General features: G+C 56.2%; 5 protein-coding genes across 5 annotated transcripts in view; 3 read left to right on the top strand and 2 right to left on the bottom strand.

The window, feature by feature from the left end:
• The first annotated feature begins 83 nt into the window (after positions 1–83).
• VOLCADRAFT_79371 (uncharacterized protein) lies at positions 84–2,950 on the top strand. Its single transcript, XM_002946732.1, has 4 exons — positions 84–482; positions 1,142–1,357; positions 1,831–1,941; positions 2,329–2,950. The coding sequence occupies exons 1-4, from the start codon at positions 114–116 to the stop codon at positions 2,425–2,427; spliced, it is 795 nt and encodes a 264-aa protein (XP_002946778.1). The 5' UTR covers positions 84–113; the 3' UTR covers positions 2,428–2,950.
• Positions 2,951–3,369: 419 nt separating this feature from the next.
• Positions 3,370–7,995, bottom strand: VOLCADRAFT_87098 (uncharacterized protein; the record flags this gene model as incomplete). The annotated part of the gene is made up of 5 exons (XM_002946920.1): positions 3,370–5,388; positions 5,597–5,893; positions 6,406–6,602; positions 7,395–7,620; positions 7,936–7,995. The coding sequence occupies 5 exons, from the start codon at positions 7,993–7,995 to the stop codon at positions 3,370–3,372; spliced, it is 2,799 nt and encodes a 932-aa protein (XP_002946966.1).
• Positions 7,996–8,366: 371 nt separating this feature from the next.
• Positions 8,367–9,592, top strand: VOLCADRAFT_103207 (uncharacterized protein; the record flags this gene model as incomplete). The annotated part of the gene is made up of 2 exons (XM_002946733.1): positions 8,367–8,513; positions 8,795–9,592. 2 exons carry the CDS (start codon positions 8,367–8,369, stop codon positions 9,533–9,535), a joined length of 888 nt encoding a protein of 295 aa, XP_002946779.1. The 3' UTR covers positions 9,536–9,592.
• Positions 9,593–9,616: 24 nt separating this feature from the next.
• On the bottom strand, positions 9,617–11,738 carry mpc1 (mitochondrial phosphate carrier 1). Its single transcript, XM_002946921.1, has 6 exons — positions 11,467–11,738; positions 11,123–11,374; positions 10,917–11,040; positions 10,748–10,830; positions 10,273–10,642; positions 9,617–9,998 (listed from the first exon to the last, which is right to left on the bottom strand). Exons 1-6 carry the CDS (start codon positions 11,646–11,648, stop codon positions 9,948–9,950), a joined length of 1,062 nt encoding a protein of 353 aa, XP_002946967.1. The 5' UTR covers positions 11,649–11,738; the 3' UTR covers positions 9,617–9,947.
• Positions 11,739–13,389: 1,651 nt separating this feature from the next.
• VOLCADRAFT_56252 (uncharacterized protein) overlaps positions 13,390–16,370 on the top strand; it is a gene marked incomplete at both ends in the record, with an annotated part of 7,340 nt that continues 4,359 nt past the window's right edge. The window contains 4 exons of the mRNA XM_002946734.1: positions 13,390–13,458; positions 13,976–14,110; positions 14,545–14,615; positions 15,267–15,379. Of these exons, the coding sequence (XP_002946780.1) occupies positions 13,390–13,458; positions 13,976–14,110; positions 14,545–14,615; positions 15,267–15,379 (388 nt within the window). The remainder of the gene's footprint in view (positions 13,459–13,975; positions 14,111–14,544; positions 14,616–15,266; positions 15,380–16,370) is intronic.

Here is a 16,370-nt window from a genome sequence, read left to right on the forward strand (position 1 = left end):
TGAATGCATACGTAGTGGTCTTTCTATTTATTTCCTGGACATTTGCTAAACAATCGCTGTGTTTTCCTTACTTTGCTTTTGGGCGTTTCGAAACAAAGAAGTGCGTCAGCGTTATGCTGCACGCACGTCGAACGTGCCACTGTCGCAATATAGGTCCAGCTGCTCGCGTTCGACTGGTAGTTAGGGCACAGCAGCAGGGGCGGCCCCCGTCCATTCCCAGAAGCCCTGTTCCACCGCCGCCCCGCCCTCCGTCTGGCTATCCGAGCGAGCAGCGGCCTACGTATCAATATGGCGAGCCGGGTGCGCAGCCAGGCGGCCCAGGCTCTCAACATTTTGCCCCGGGCGACGCATCCGCAGCAACACCCTCTCTGCGCAACAGTGCAGCCAACGGATCCAGCATGGGCTTAGGTGGCTATGCACAGGCTCTTGTTGCTGCAGCATTTGTGATGGGCCTTGGTATTGGCACTTGGTTTGACTCAGAGGTAAGCTTGTTCTTTACAAACAAACTGTCGTGGAAAGATTGCGCGGTGGCTTTTGCTTCTTTGCGTCTATGCGTCTCTCCTAGCAAAATTTTCGTATATAAAACTCTAGGTTATGCATGGCACAGCAAATGCGGCCTCTTGACCTCATCCGTCCGTGCCCTATGGCCGCGTCACGCCTGTGACACAGTCCTCTGCCAGTGCGCAACATATTTGGGCTGTTGCCACCTGATAATTGTATGGAGCTAGGGCGTGTGGGCACCTGTGGTCAACCCCCTTCCACACTTGTCCTCTAAACCCGCGAAGGCCGCCGCATTGCCAGTATCAGCCTCGTAGACCTACGCCTTGCAACCTGCACAGCTCCTGAATCGGGCACAGGAATGAACCCATATTTTGTCCTGTAAATGCACCTGCGTACTGCGCGGCAGGAATCTCTGCCTCCTCAGCACCTCCTCTTACATAACCCCTCAGCATTTTTGTCAACACCCGCACTATTGTACCACATCCCTCTCGCTCCAGTTGTTTTGGCGTAAGCAACGTTGCACCCTTATACACTGCCATGCAAATCGCTAACCGGCGCTAAAAGTAAAGGACAGGGTTAAATGTTCACACATAAAAAAACCCACGCGTGCATCACCCCGCCATCCTGCATGGCGCCGCAGGTAGTCTTGACGCCGGCGAACGTCTCGAGCACGGAGATCATTGACCGAGCTGTTCCGAACGCGGACATCTGCATGGCGAACGGCTACTCTGCCTCCGTGCTCAGCATGAACGTCTTCGTCACGTATAACCCGTTCAACGTGTATATCTCGCAGCCTCAGGTCAAGGGTGGATGCGTTCTGCGGCGCGCCAACGTGGGCCTGCTCGAGCGCGAAAAGGTACCGAGACACTCGTGTGTGGTAACGACAGCTGATGTCGAGCTATTTGTCGTCCTCAGATGTTGCAGCCCAGGTCATCAGCCCTCTAGGGTTTTCATCAGGGAAGGAATATATAAGTATAAGTATAATACCCAAACGGGAGCGGCGTGGAAGGAAAAGAAAAGGTCAACGTGAGGTGGTCAATTTGCTCCCAGCTGGATTTATGCAAAACATATGCAAAACTTACCCCCGGTGGTAGTGGGGCCAAAATGGAGCTCTGACTGTGGCTTGGGAGTTGAGCAGTGTCCGCTTTAGCGTGCGGTAATTGTCCCGAGCAATGTACCAGGCTAGCGTATCATAGCACAGCCCTTGTTTTTAAGCCGTTATCCTTTGTGAACCCACTTCCCTCCCTCACTCCCGTTCCGCCACGCGCGCCCTGTATGGAAAAATATGTGGTCTTTCGCGGCCGCCGACTACGGTTATTGCCTTGACAGCTCGTGACGCCCCACGACGTGGATCTGTGCAAGCAGCGCATGAACACGTTTGCGTACGTTGGGGATCTCAAGAGCGAGCCGGAGGTGGAGTGCGTGTATCACAGCGAGGAGGTGGGTGGGTGGTGGAGCTTGAGTGATGGTGTCCTTAATGGTATTAGCAGCGACGCCGATGTGCGAGTAATGGGCGCTTGGATGCTGCAATGAATCAGTCCCAGTGTGGGTTTTATTATAAGGACCATGTAAGGTGGGTGGTGCTAGGCCCCTTGAGAAAGATGACAGCTCGGATAGACTCAACGGCCGCAGTTGTATGTATGTATCCCTGCGTGTGGAGCCCGGTGCTGTCGCTGTGAAGTTCCGGGGTTGTGGTTGTCCGCGGTTACTGAGCACCGGTTTGCACCGGTCACCCATTGATGAATAGCGCCCGGCGCCCGCCCCTACATTTTACATTTCTGCATCTGCGGTCTGCCTGTATATCACTGCCCCTGTATCCGCGACCAGGCTGAGAACCAGTATTTGGAGGTCCTCGGCAATCGGGCCAAAATGTCTCAGCTGTTGATGCAGCAGCCGACGGAGCCACTGGCGGAGAACCAGACTTAGAAGAAAATCGATGTGCTGGTTAAGTGCCTGGGACGATGGGTCATCTGGACCGGGGGGCCTAAAATTAATGGCCGCAAGGGGCACACACACACACACACACAATAAAGAGTTTGGATGTGGTGAGAAGACTGATATCCTCCTGCATATGTTTATTCACTTCGTAGAGAAGACCATGATGGGCGCTTTGGAGCATTTTTTGGTGGTGGCATGCTTGTTTTCGTATTGAGGACCGTTAGGCATGCGCTGAGGTTGCAGTTGGAGTATTCTCTGGGGCAACTTAGAATTTATTTAGCTGCTTAGCTGGAGAAGACAGAGGTGTAGAAGTTAGGGCCGGTGATTTTTGTACGAATTTCCAACATGTACAGTACGAATTGTCTTTGTATCGGCCGTGCGCCGCACAACGGATCGGCCGTGCGCCGCACAACGGCGTATGTTCAAATGTTCAGTCTGTGCACTCACTGTGGAACGGGTGATAGGGCTGTTGGGACGATCCTTTTGAACGGTTATATAATAATGATTTCGCAACCTTGCCTAGGCAAATACGCCGAGGGCAGCTTGCCACCAACCGTATGGCCATCACACGCAAATTATGAGGTGCTTTTGATACGCCCACATGAATATTAATTTTGTTCGTAGCTGTAGCCTCAATCCCGTAGCGGGGCAACTAAAGACAACCGCAGCTTGCATAGCTAGCGCTCCAACCCATCCTCCCGCCCCGAACACACAAGGGCGCGGTTTTTCGTTCGTGATTCGCCTGTTTACCTCGCACGGCCCAGTTAAAGCTTTCAATCCGCCGATCATATGCATATGGCATAATGTGGTCACCAATCACCACCGTCCCAACGCGGCTCAACCTATTCCCTCAACCAAAATCTGATCTCCGGTGCCCCCATCGCCAACGTGGCCAACGTCCGACTGCTGCTCACGGCTGCGAGGACGACACTACACATCCACTAGCCCCGACCATTCGGTGTCATCAATGTCGCACAGGGGCAGCCGATCCCGCAACGTTTCCAGTGCTCGCTCCACAATGGCGCCGTCGCGCGCACTGCGCAGTGTGATCAGGTGTAGCCGCTGCAAGTGTCCCAGTGCTTCCACGTGCACCAAATCCAGCGGCTCGCACCCCCACGGCAACCACTCCAACTGCCGCAGATTTTTCAATCCTGTCAAGGCCATGAGGCCCATCCCCGACAGCGGTGCCGGACGCTGCTGCTGGGATGCCACGGCTACAGCCGCCGACATCGATCCAGGTGCTATCGCGCTCCGCACCTCCCCACAGCAGCCGGCTTCCAGCTCCTGGTCCTGTGAAACGCGCAGTACGGTGAGGGCCGTCAGCGCCGCCAATGCCGTACAGCTGTCGTCCGTGAGGTTAGGCAGCAAATTGTTGATTTCCAGGCTGCGCAGGTTGGGCGCCCATCGCACCAGCCGTTGCAGCGATACGCCGGAGCCTAGCCGAACTTCCCCTAGCACCAAATGCTCCAGGGCGGGAAGGTCCGGTTCCACCGCGATCGGCGGCGGTGCCAACGGCATCGGCGCCGCCAGCGGCGGCGTCGGCGGCAGGGCGACAGCTTGCTGGTGTCCATGTGAAGCTGCCCGATTAAAATTCGCGTTTATTGAAGAGCTGCTGTTAAGCGCGCTGTTGCACACGACGGCGCTGCCGCATGCCCTGCTGTTGCTGCTGTCGGCAGTGCTACCGGCATGCCCTGTGCTGCTGCCGGTGCAGCAGCAGCCACGAGCTCCTTCGCTGCTGGTGCAGCTGCAGGCCTGTGTCTGAGTCTGCGCGCCAGCGGTGTGGGTGTGAATCACCGCCCCGCTGCTGTCGCTCGCAGTCCCGTAGCCGCAGCAAACACAACTGCCCCGTGGCAGCGCTACGGCCCTCGAGCTCCCGTCGCTCGCCTGTGCACACTCCCCCTCCACCACCGCCTCACTGTCGGACTCCGCCCCGCAGGACGGTAGCGAGGAGCAATGCTGCGGGTACTCCACTGACGTAGACGGCGCAATCGCTGCTGCTGCTGCCGGCCCTGTCGCCAACGACTTAACCTCCAAGCCCCGTCCCAACCTCTCCAAAATTGCTGCATTAGCGGCCGCCGAATTGATCAACGTGACGCTGCTTAGGATAAGGCTGGTAAGGCTGGGCGGCAGCAAAGAGACGTCCAGCGCGACCCGTGGGTCATTGCACCAGGAGCCACTCAGCGTCAGTGCCTCCAGGCGGCGCCAGCGCGCAAGGAACGCACCGAAGCGCGCTGGCGGCGGCCGTAGCGGCAGCAGCGGCAGCTGCGAAATGCGGTAGGCGGCGCTCTGCAGCTGCAAGGATGTCACTCCCGGCCAGGCAGCCGCAAGCGACACCAAGTCCAACTCGCAGATGGGCGGGACCACGCACTGCGCCATGCCAAACCCCTGGAGGCCTACAAGGCTTGTGAGCAGACCCCACGAACCAGACCGCGCAGCCGTTACTGCCGCTGATGCTGCCGCCGCCGCCGTCGACGTCGACGGCCCGGTTGCCGTGTCGTGTCCCAAACCCTGGACTCGACCCTCCCGAGACGCTGCGTTTTCGGCAGGCGTGGCGAGCCGCGGCGGCGCGGCCTTCCAGCGGCAATCGTAGAAAGTCAACGAAGTCAGCGACGTCAGCATGGCCAGGCGGGGTAGGGGGTCGGCGGGAAAGGAGCAGCACAGCAGGCCTAGCTCGCGCAGCACGGGGCGCTCTGTGTGGCCACGTACGATGAGCTCGAGGGCGTCCCAGTCAGCGCCGCCGCCGCCGCCGCCGCCCCCTGGGCCGAGGTTAGCCGGAACCGCGGCGGCTTCAGGCCCAAACAGCGGCGGCGGCGGCGGGAGCGGCGGCGGCGGCACGTCATCCGCATCGTCCAGTTCATCTCCGTGGTACATCAGGCTCAAGCGCTTCAGGCCCGACAGCGCGAAGAGGTCGGGTATGTGCTGCGGACTGTCCAGCTCCAAACGAAGCTCCTGCGGGGCGATACGCGGTTAGGCAGTTATATCGGTTATGTTGTTCGTACTGGAGGCAGTAATTGCCCTAAAGCAGTAAGTGGCCTGGCTTGATCTGACCTGACATGAAGTCCTCATTAGTTATATGCATGTATGTACAAGAGAGAGAGAGAGAGAGAGAGAGTGTGTGTGTACGTTTCTCGCACTCGTCACTCGCCATGACACGCACCTGCAGGTCCGGCAGCTGCTGCAACGCACTCGCTATTGCCGGCCCCAGCGTCACCAGGCCATCAAGCCACAGTTGCCGCAACCGCCGCAACCGTGACAACGCCGCAAGGCCCGCATCCACCTGCCCGACCCCGGACACCTCCAGATGCAGCCGCTGCAGCTGCGTGGCAGAACCCAGGGCCTCCAACTTGGCGTTGGTGAAGCCGTATTGGGGCAGGCCGGACAGAAGCTTGAGGTCTCGGAGCGAAGACAGGGTGGACAGTACGGCAGCGACCTCCCCGGGTTCCGGTGAGGCGCCCTGGTGTTGTTTGCGTTCGCAAGGTGGTTGTCGTACCGGTCGTACCAGTTGTACGAGGTGTAACCAGGCATGAGGTGCCGTGTAGATGGTGTAAGGGGGTTTCGTGGGTTAAGTTGCGGGAGGATGGTTTATGAGACTGTGGGAAGGGGTGGCAGACTGGAAGCGTACGAACGTTTTGGCGGATTGCCCTGCGCCCAGATCGGCAATGCGGCACGCACTGTCCAACATCTGCATTGCGACTTTGCACTGCATCTAAGTATAAACAGCAGTTGAGAGGTCATGAGTCAATTTCCTGTGTGTTAAGAAAGCCGGACAGACCGCTGGACAACCGGACAAAAAGACCGAAAATTTGTATGTAAAGAACTCAAAACCCAGATTTGCTCAACCTTCCCCCTCAGAGCCTTCCTCCCGAATCCTCAATCCTCCAAGCAAAACCCTTCCGTACCCTTCCGTACTATACCATAAAAACCCTTGACCGACCCCTCTTTCCCTCCCGCCCCCTGCTAACCCACCATGATCAGGTACAGCGTGTCAAGTCCCGTGAGTTTCGTTAGGGAGGGCTGTAGCTGCTGCAAGGAGGTCCCCAAGCACGGCACAGAGGACGGCACGATGTAGCGCAGCTCAAGCTTGGTGAGTGCGGGCAGGCTGGCGGGCAGGCTGTGCAGCTGCGCGGCCAGCTGGTCTGCAGAGACCCGGCTGCTCACATACACTGCGCCCGCAGACGGGTGCGAGCGGGTGGCGGTGGGAGGGGGGAGGAAAATGGGAGGAGGGGGAAGGGAAGGGGAAGGGAAGGGCTGCAGTTTCTTAAGGGGGGAATAACAGGCGGAGAGAACGCGATGGTCGGGCGAAATACAGACACGGGCATTGATGACGCAATTCATAAGAGGATGCGTGGCTGGGTGTGTGGCTGGGTGCGTGGCTGGTGGAGGGGTGTTGAGAGCACGGAACGTGTGTGTGCGTTTGTGCTTTCGTGTGCGTATGTACGTGTGTCTGTAGAGACTGAGGAACTGCGTGTAATCGTGTATGTGTGTGTGTTATTTTATCTTTGTGCTGCTGGGGCCTTATCAGCCAGTGGCAGAGTTGTGTAGCGCTCGCACACAGGAGGCAGAGGAGGAGGAGGGGGAGGAGGACGGAGGAGCAGTTTGCGCCACGGATTAATCAACGGTCAACGGCCAACGTCCAACAGTCTTTCGCGCGCAAACGAAGCGAAGGAGGGTTCGCTATCAGGCGAAAGCCTCGCCGAGAGCGAAAGTCTGCTCAGGCGCATGTCGGGGCATGTACATGCACATGTACATCTGTCATCTGATGCGCTGCTTCCATGTCATGGGGCTACAATCTCTCCACTGCCTCGACAGCAGGGAGGAGCTACAGGGAAGGAGGAAACCACGCGCACGGAGCGAAAATAAAAACTGCAACTACCGTTTTGCGGCCCGAGAAGAAGGGTCGCTAAGACGGAACGGCGGCGAGGTTCCCCCAGGTCACCAGATCGAATCCTACCCACCCATAATTTCGCTGAGCTGCGGCAAGCAGGCCGCCAGTCCTGCCAGGGACCGTTCCCACACGTTTTCCCGGCCGCTGGGTTGCGCGTCCAGCTCCACAAGCTGTCGTTGCTGGTGCTGGAACGCATGCGGCAGGTATTTGACGGCAGCGGCCACGTGGCGGCGCCACTGCTGACACACCAGACGCGCTGAAAGGAGCTCGCACAGCGCCAACTCGCATCCAATGCGCTGCAAATGCAGGCGATGCGGTTAGGGGTTTGGTACTGGGGGAGGCGCGGGGTGAGTTAGCCGGTTACGCGGGGCTTCCCGCCGTAACCCCGTCACGCCGGTATGCAGCACGGTAGAAGGGTTGCGGACGGGATGGCCTGGCTGGTGTGCATGTGGCGTTCGGTTAAAGAGAGGCGCAGGCTTACGATGACAGTTACAACGCAGGACCCGTCGGCACGAGGGAGCGGGCCCAAGGGCGTTATTATCTAATGGTAATGGAATAAGACGACTGTACGGCCAAATGCTGTCTACCGGAGTTTTTCCTTGACTTCTTACCTCCAAAATATCCAGGTTCAGACCAGCCCAGGAGCCTCTGCCGACCTCCTCCACATCCATGATGCTATAATGTATGCGTTGTTTAAATCTTTTAATTACCGCAACTTCCGCAGAATGTGCCTCTATGAACTGCTTCCGGAAGCAGGTACCTCGGTAATTGCAGCAAGTCGGAGCTAGTATAAGTTACAAAGCGCCATGTGTAAGGATTATTGATAGCTAAGCTATGTGACTGCACTTAGTGCGGCCAATCAAGGAAAAGCAAGGTCCTATACCAGGGCGTTTCCCGTTGTTTTAACGGCCTGTACGAACTCGTCATGTGTCGACCCGGTAGTCGATAGTTGATTTTGATTATCACGCATGAGGATTCATTAATGGGGCGCACCTGTGCACAATAGCCAGCACTGTGCTTTGCTTAAAGCTTGACAGTAAAAATGGTCCTAGTGCTGCCAACGGAAGGCCCGCTAGGCGATGGCGATAACATGTTGCAAAAGCTCTTACAAGATCCCCTGTTGCTAGAAGCGAATGCCAACTTCCTTGCTCAAAAAGACAGCAAGGCCCTGGCTGCTTCTTGCCGTGCGGTATGCACCTTAATGGGAGAGCAAGCAATCGTCGACTTCAGCGACGGAACATGGCATGTGGGAAGCAGCGATGCAACGACTTGCCTTATTGTTGTGGCCGTGTGCTACCGAACTTCGAAAGCATGGTATGAGCCACTGCACGATACCTCCGTAGCTCAATCTGCGAGTTCTTCTGTGTTACTGCTGAGCTAACGAGCCAAATTTACCGTGGTGGAGAAACAGGATGTCGGCCCCTTCGCTGTAGTCCAAACACAGGAGCGGCCCTCCCTTGGTGCCCACAGATTTCGACTTGTGTGGATGCCTTACGCAGGGCCGCCCATTACAACAGTGGGTTTGCCAATACAGATTCAAGCATCCTCGAACTCCTCCCTCACCACATGGAGAAACCTGACGTCTGGCTGGTGGGATCTTTCCAGGAGCCTAACGGCGAGAGCGAAGCCACGCTGTTCGGCGTGCTGCGCCAGCTGCAGGATAGCCACTTGCCGTTCCATGTGCGGCTAGCCTGCGTCGACTCAGCCAATACCAATGCCAAAGGCGGGCCCTATGCACTGAACCTAACGGTGCGCTGCTCGCCCACCGCCAACGCTGAGGGAGCTATTGCCAAACCCATGGGCTTTGAAGACCGGGGCCCTGAGTTGCCTCGCCGTTTTGCGTACGATCACCTTGCGGCTGATGGTCAGTGTCTTCAGAACATCGTGGATACGGCAACCTCACGATTTCGCGTGCCGGGCTTCCGGTGTCGGTGGCTACCGCGTCATCACATCGAATATTATGCTGCCCAAATTCGAATGCCAGATGCGGCTTTCTTGCAGAAGAACAGCACTAGTCCAGACTACGAGCCGCCAAGTTTCGTTCAAGACGTCAAGGATGCATACCGCTACATCATCCAGCTTGCAACGCAGGGGGTAACTTCTGTTTCAGATGCATGGTTTGAATGGGTGGGATCAGGTCCACAGGATTTGACAGGTAGCGTCAACCCTGTTACCTCAAGTGGTCGGTGGGCTCCCGTGACAGTTACATAATACCTTTTAGGGTTGTAATACGCTGCGTACAGGAGATGTTGATTAATGCTTAAGCGGACGCTGATTTTTTCGAAATTTATTCTTCGCCTCAAATTTCCTTACAAATGAGAAGTCGCTTACGCGAATGTCGCGTTTAGTATTTAGCCCAGCACAGCTTTCTAAATCCGCGACATTGGTGCATTAGAGCTGTTATGACTCAGATTGTTAAGCAGCCACATGCAATTCATTGCAGTACACCCGACGTACCAAACAAAACACCTACACACCCGCACAGAAAGAATAGTTGAACAGTATGCAATCACCAACAGCCACACCACAGCTCCGCTCGAAACTCTCTAATTGTATAAGTCAGGTCGTTACTATTCTGTTATACACCGAGCGCACGCACGGCATTTCATCAAACGACCACTGTCTACTTCTTCTTCTCCTCGACCGAACCGGTGGTCGGCAGGCCGAACGACACCTGCAAATTGATCAACCAAATGCAAGGTTATAGAGAACCGAACACATGTTAAGCATTTGTTATGTTTCATTCTCGCTGTAAGCAAGGGCAAGAGACACATAAGGACCTGCATACCTTACAATCTCACGTACAGAACAGTACCACAGCATTAAGCAGTGAGAAACTAAGCCGCGTTTTAAAAAGCAGGAACTTGCATACACAACCTTGAGTTTCGGGTATGATACGTCCTACCCATTTGCTAACCTTCCCACCCAATAATCATCGAATCTCCTACCTTGAAGGCGTCGTAGATACCCCACTGTAGCCCGGTCAGGGTGCCGATCATGATGATACGCAGGCCGAGACCACGGGTGAACAAGGCGTACCAGCCCATCTCCTTGATAATATCGCCAGCCGTTGCGCCCTTTTGGGCGTTAAGCTTCGACACCAGGTTGTCGGCCGGGTGCGATACGACGGCACAGAAGACACCAGCAATGTAGCCGGCGGCAAACGACACGCCAAGCTGCTCCGACTTGGAGCACTCAGACTTCGGCTTGGGCACAACATGCTTGTACAGCAGCTGCACCGTGTTCTCGAACGCGCCGAACTTCATCATGGTGTAAGGGATCTGGCGGCCCCACAGCGGCTTGAGGCCCTTGAACAGGCTGTTGTAGGGAATGACAATGTATGGGGAAGGGACCGATATATGAACCAAACTGTACTACCAAAGAATATGCACTGTGAAACCGATTGGCCGCTTCGCTGCTCACCCGGCCGTGCCCTCCAGAGCAACGAACTTGGGGAAACCATCGGCCATACCACGAGCAAACCCTGGCACGGTCTGGACCTTGACCTGAGGGTTCACAGCGCAACGTACAGAAAAAAAAAGAGAAAGAAGTCATTTAGGAGCCAGCTTCGGCCATCACAGATAGCACATACCTTGACCGCCTCGAAGGGGCACAGCGCGATGTCGGCAAAGAACTCAGCGCTGGCCGAACCCGCAAGGTAGATTGCGCTCTGGTACTTCTTCGCAAGCTCCTCACCGGCCATGTCAGAGTAGGTCCTGTGCCGGATCACGCGACAAAAGTGTTGCAGCCCGCTAAAACGGCGTGATGAGTGACAAGCACGTTCCCCTTGAGACTCACTTCTTGAAGTACTCATAGAGGCCAAACTTGCAAGCACCCTGAGCAGAATAGCCGATAAGGGTGGGCACCCAGCCCTTGAAAAGGCCAGCCACGCCCGCCTCCGACACAAGGACGCGGAAGCCATTTCCGATGCCCTTGTACTTCGTCGGGTTCGTTTGGATATTGCACTTGACGACATCCAACGGTGTTACACCCATATGGGTGAGACCGCAGCTCGCAACACCACCCAGCGCGCAAGTCCAGTAGTATTCACTGCAGTGCGGAGGATGGTGTTGATTGAAAAGTCGCATCCACTTCCAAGCGAAACCGATGTCGGCATAATAAGCCCAAGGTAAGAGACAGACCTGCTGTAAAGCTGGATCTTCTTTGCTGGCTCTGCAGCGCTGGCCGCAACCATCTTGCTAAGAGGAACCGTATTCAAAGCGGTTCCCAGAGCAGACGGCACCGGCATAGCTGGCTTCTCTTGCTTCGGCTGCATCGTAGCGAGCGCCGCCGAAACAAAGCTGATGCTAGGCTGGGGTGCCATGATGGACGGTTGCGAGTGTTGAAGTGCAACAGCACTTAACGAACAAAAGGTTGTCGTGGATAAGTTTTACAGAAATATCTGTTACACCAGTCCTTATATGTATGCGGCTGGGTTTAGATTGCTGTTGTATTTTGGCAACTGCATTTTGCCGTAGAGGGCCCGATTCCACCATGGCAAACAGCAGAGGCAGGCCTTTCTTACAACTATCGCTCTAACCAGCTACTTTTCTGTTTTGGCCAAAACCGAACTATGTCCTGTCTCCCGAAATCCCTAACGGCTCCATTCCGCCGTAACTCAACCAAACTATAGTCATTCTGGTATGCTTTTCCAGCCACAATGCCTGCTGCGCCTTCTGTCTCCGCTCGTGCGTCCCGCGGTGCTTGAAGCAGCGTTAAACCAGGCGACGCGAGGTTTACGGCGTGCTGCAGGAGCGCGGGGGCGTGAAGTGCAGCAGCAAGTGGACGATGAACTACTGCCCAAGGCGAGGCGGGCATTCCGTTGAACGAGCCGAGGGACTAACCTAACAGCCCATGGCCGGTGCTTCTTTAGCCCTCAACCGCATGAAAACAGAATGGTTTCGGAGCCAGCTGTCCCACATTTTATTAAATGCAATCCATCCCATGCGGCACATCCCGAAAAGCCTGCATCCATGTAATCCCCCCCCCAGACCCTAAGACGCGCTGAACAAGGCCCGCATCCCGGCCCTTACAACATATCTCAGTCCATAGCGCGCGACGTAAAAACGTGTAAATTTACCGTACGACAGCACGCTTGGAAGCTCGTTGCAGTTTAACTGTAATACCGCTTCCTAACGTAAACTTTACTTTTGATGTAAACCTCAGCAATCTGAGTCAGTTGGATTGGACTCCTTGGCACCTTTGTTCAGTGGCTTTTGCAGCACCCGACAATCCGTCTAGGTCAGCGCGCATATGTATGTATGTATGTATATATAGCGTGTTGCAACATGTGTGCAAACACTCCGCATCTCTCCCACAGGGGGAAGGGAGCCTTTGCGATGTAGGCCGATGTGTGTAGTGTACTTCCGATTTCGCCGCTGCCATCCACATCAATATTTCCCCCCAATGCCCCTTATTCCCCCATCCGCTAAGCCTCTCCCCTACATAAACACACACGCACATTGCACGTGACATTACCGTTACCATTCACCATCAAAGCTTTCCGCCCGGGTACATCTTTTTTTGTTAAATAACCATTCATTGTGACATGGCTCTCTTTCATCGCACTCAGTTTCGGGTTTAAGAACCGCGGGAACAGAGAGCATGGGGTTGTTGATATTTTTGGGGCGTCTCCCGCCCTGGCGGCCATCTCTCCATATCCGCAGATTGTTCCTTCGCGTCATTTGTTTGACGACGACCTTTTGTTGATATCGAGGAAGTGGTTGTGCTGGTTGCATTTAGCAACTCCTAGAAGAGGCGGCCCCACTGCCCCCAGAGCCCACACGCATCCACTTACATGCGATGTACACATACACACACGCGCGCGCGCACACACATACACGCACACACGCAATCCACTCTTTCATAACCAGATTTATAGATGTGAGTCACCCATAAGCTTATGCAGCACAACGGCTGCCGTCAATGCTCACCCCGGGCTATGACCTATTTTTGTCGAGTTCGCGCTGCTGTACTGCTACTGCTGTACTGCTACTGCTGTTGCTCTTGCTGCTACTGCTCCTGGTGGTGGTGACGATGGTGGTGATACCGGCCCTCAGGTAGCGCTTGTGGGACGCCCCAACGTCGGCAAGTCGGCGCTCTTCAACAGACTACTCCGACGGCGGGTGGCGCTGGTGTGTAACGGGGGAGGGGTTTTTGGATGGGGGTGTAACGGGGGAGGGGTTTTTGGATGGGGGTGTAACGGGGGAGGGGTTTTTGGATGGGGGTGTAGAGGGAGAGGAGGGTTTTGGATGGGGGTGTAGAGGGAGAGGAGGGTTTTGGATGGGGGTGTAGAGGGAGAGGAGGGTTTTGGATGGGGGTGTAGAGGGAGAGGAGGGTTTTGGATGGGGGGGTAGAGGGGGAGGAGGGGGGAGATGCAAATGGAGCTTTGGACGGATGAGATACAGACTTTCCTGTACTCAACCACCCAGCTAACCACTAACCGTAACGGACGATCCCGCAGCGAAAAAAAACGGTGGGAGATTCACCACCATACTCAGGCACCCCTTTCCTCACCCCCCTCCCCTCTTTCGCCTCTGTGTTTTCCCCCTCTCCCCCCGTACTTCCCCCCCTCCACCGCATTCTAATTATCCGGATTTCTGGCCCCCGCATCCTTGTCGTCGTCTTCCCCGATGTACGACAAAACGCCAGGTGTACGACACCCCGAACAGTCACGTGACACGTGACTACCAGGAGGGCCGGGCGCAGTTGGGTGATCTTGTGTTTCGTGCTGCCGACACGTCCGGGTTGGAGCCGCGTGGGGGCAGCTGGCGCGGGAGCATTAATGTACGTACGGATGGCCGTACAACATATTGGATTTGAGGGAATATTTTCCGGGGGAAGTGGGAGTGAGGAAAGGATGCCGCGATGTGGGTCGTCGTGCTTTCTCGGCGGGAGGGAAAGAGAGGTGTCAGAAGAATGTAATAAGTGCAAATCAAATTTTGGATCCAAAACCAGCTCACAACAGTCGTCGTCAGTTGATTTGGGGTTTTGTGCAATTTAATCTCTCTCTCTACCTCTCCCTCTACCTCTACCTCTACCTCTACCTCCACCTCTCCCTCTACCTCTCTCTCCCTCTCCCTCTCCCTCTACCTCCACCTCTACCTCTACCTCTCCCTTTCCCCTTTTCAGGCCCCTGGCCACCCATTCCCGAGTTAAACCCCTTACCCTCTTGCAACCGATTCGCCCCCACTTCCCGCCTCCCTCCCCCTCCCCTTCAGGCCCGCGCCACCTCCATCACCACGGCGCTCCTGCGGCAGTGCCACCTCACGTTGCTGGTGCTGGATGCCAAGTAGGTTTGAAGTGGGTGGGATGAGGGATGGGGAGCGGGGCAGCGCAATTTTATCTATTACCTGACGCAGAGGGGAGCAGCGAGGGGAGGGGAGCAGCGAGGGGAGGGGAGCAGCGAGGGGAGGGGAGCAGCGAGGGGAGGGGAGCAGCGAGGGGAGGGGAGCAGCGAGGGGAGGGGAGCAGCGAGGGGAGGGGAGCAGCGAGGGGAGGGGAGCAGCGAGGGGAGGGGAGCAGCGAGGGGAGGGGAGCAGGGAGGGGAGGGGAGCAGGGAGGGGAGGGGAGCGGGGAGGGGAGCAGGGAGGGGAGGAGGGAGGGGAGCAGGGAGGGGAAAGTGGCTTCCTTACTTTTCAAAACGTTTTCATGAGAAGTCATCATGCAGCGCTACACAGGGTTTGTAAACAAGCAAACTGAATAATTCTTCGTTCGGTAAGTGGGGTAGGCCGAGTGGAGACCAGCTCCCGCGAAAATCATTACCCTCGTTACCCTGCCGAAATGTCTGGGGCTGTCATTTTTATTTTTATTTTTTTCATCCTGAGTTTCTTGCGTCGTCATATGATCATCATAACTACCACCATGACCATCCTCCATTGCATAATTCCTACACACACACACACACACGCACGCACACACACGCGGGATCCGCCCACTCCAGGGACGGCGTGTTGCCCGCCGACGAGGAGGTGGCCCAGTGGCTGCTGCGTCACGTGCCCCGAGACCAGGTCCTGGTGGTCGCTAACAAGGCGGAGGGGGCCAGGGCCAGGGATGGTGAGTGCGACGGCTGGCTGGGGTAAGGATCGTACATTTGTACGACAGTCAGTCAGACACAGCGGGGTTAACACCCGCGTATGTGTAGTGTGTAGTGTGTTTTGGTGACGTGTGCGGAAAATGGCGAATATGTCGTTACAGACATATCTTTATCTGAGCAGCGTGTAGCTCTGTAATACAGTCAGCGACATGTGTAATGAGAGAGAAAGCGTGTGTGTGAGTGTGATCTGCATGTGTGTTTGTCGTACTTAGGTTTTCATGCGAAGACTACGTTACAAACAAGTACCTGCACGCAAGGAAAGAACGTCTTCGTGAAAGGGTAGGGCCGGGAGAGGGCACACTACCACGAAGCGGATCACCAAGGCCTACAGACCAACCGCTTCACGGCAGCACCCAAACGTAGCTACGAACAACCCGAATTAGCCAACACTGTCGCGTGCCGCGACACAAGAGCCACACTGGCTCGTACGCCATACGGCAAAGACACTCCGTATTCGCAGAAAACCTTAGTTTTCAACGCTTCACGTAGAAAACTGTCAGTTTTCATGCGAAGACTACGTTACAAACAAGTACCTGCACGCAAGGAAAGAACGTCTTCGTGAAAGGGTAGGGCCGGGAGAGGGCACACTACCACGAAACTTCAATAATCGCGGAGGGGGCGGCCGTGCCCTTAGCCACCCAACCCCGCACAAGGCTACAGCCACAAGGAACGTCAACAACACGCTTCCACGCTATGGGGCCGCTGCCCCCGGCCTCTCCGGGCCCCGACCCGCGAGTTAACACTCGTGTCGGCTCCCAAACACCACGGGGCTGCTGCCCCCGGCCTCTCCGGGCCCCGACCCGCGAGTTAACACTCGTGTCGGCTCCCAAACACCACGGGGCTGCTGCCCCCGGCCTCTCCGGGCCCTGACCCGCGAGTTAACACTCGTGTCGGCTCCCAAACACCACGGGGCTGCTGCCCCCGGNCTCTCCGGGCCCCGACTCGCGAGTT

The sequence above is a fragment of the Volvox carteri genome, assembly GCF_000143455.1.
Source record: "Volvox carteri f. nagariensis unplaced genomic scaffold VOLCAscaffold_4, whole genome shotgun sequence".
NCBI classification, from domain to species: Eukaryota; Viridiplantae; Chlorophyta; class Chlorophyceae; order Chlamydomonadales; family Volvocaceae; genus Volvox; species Volvox carteri.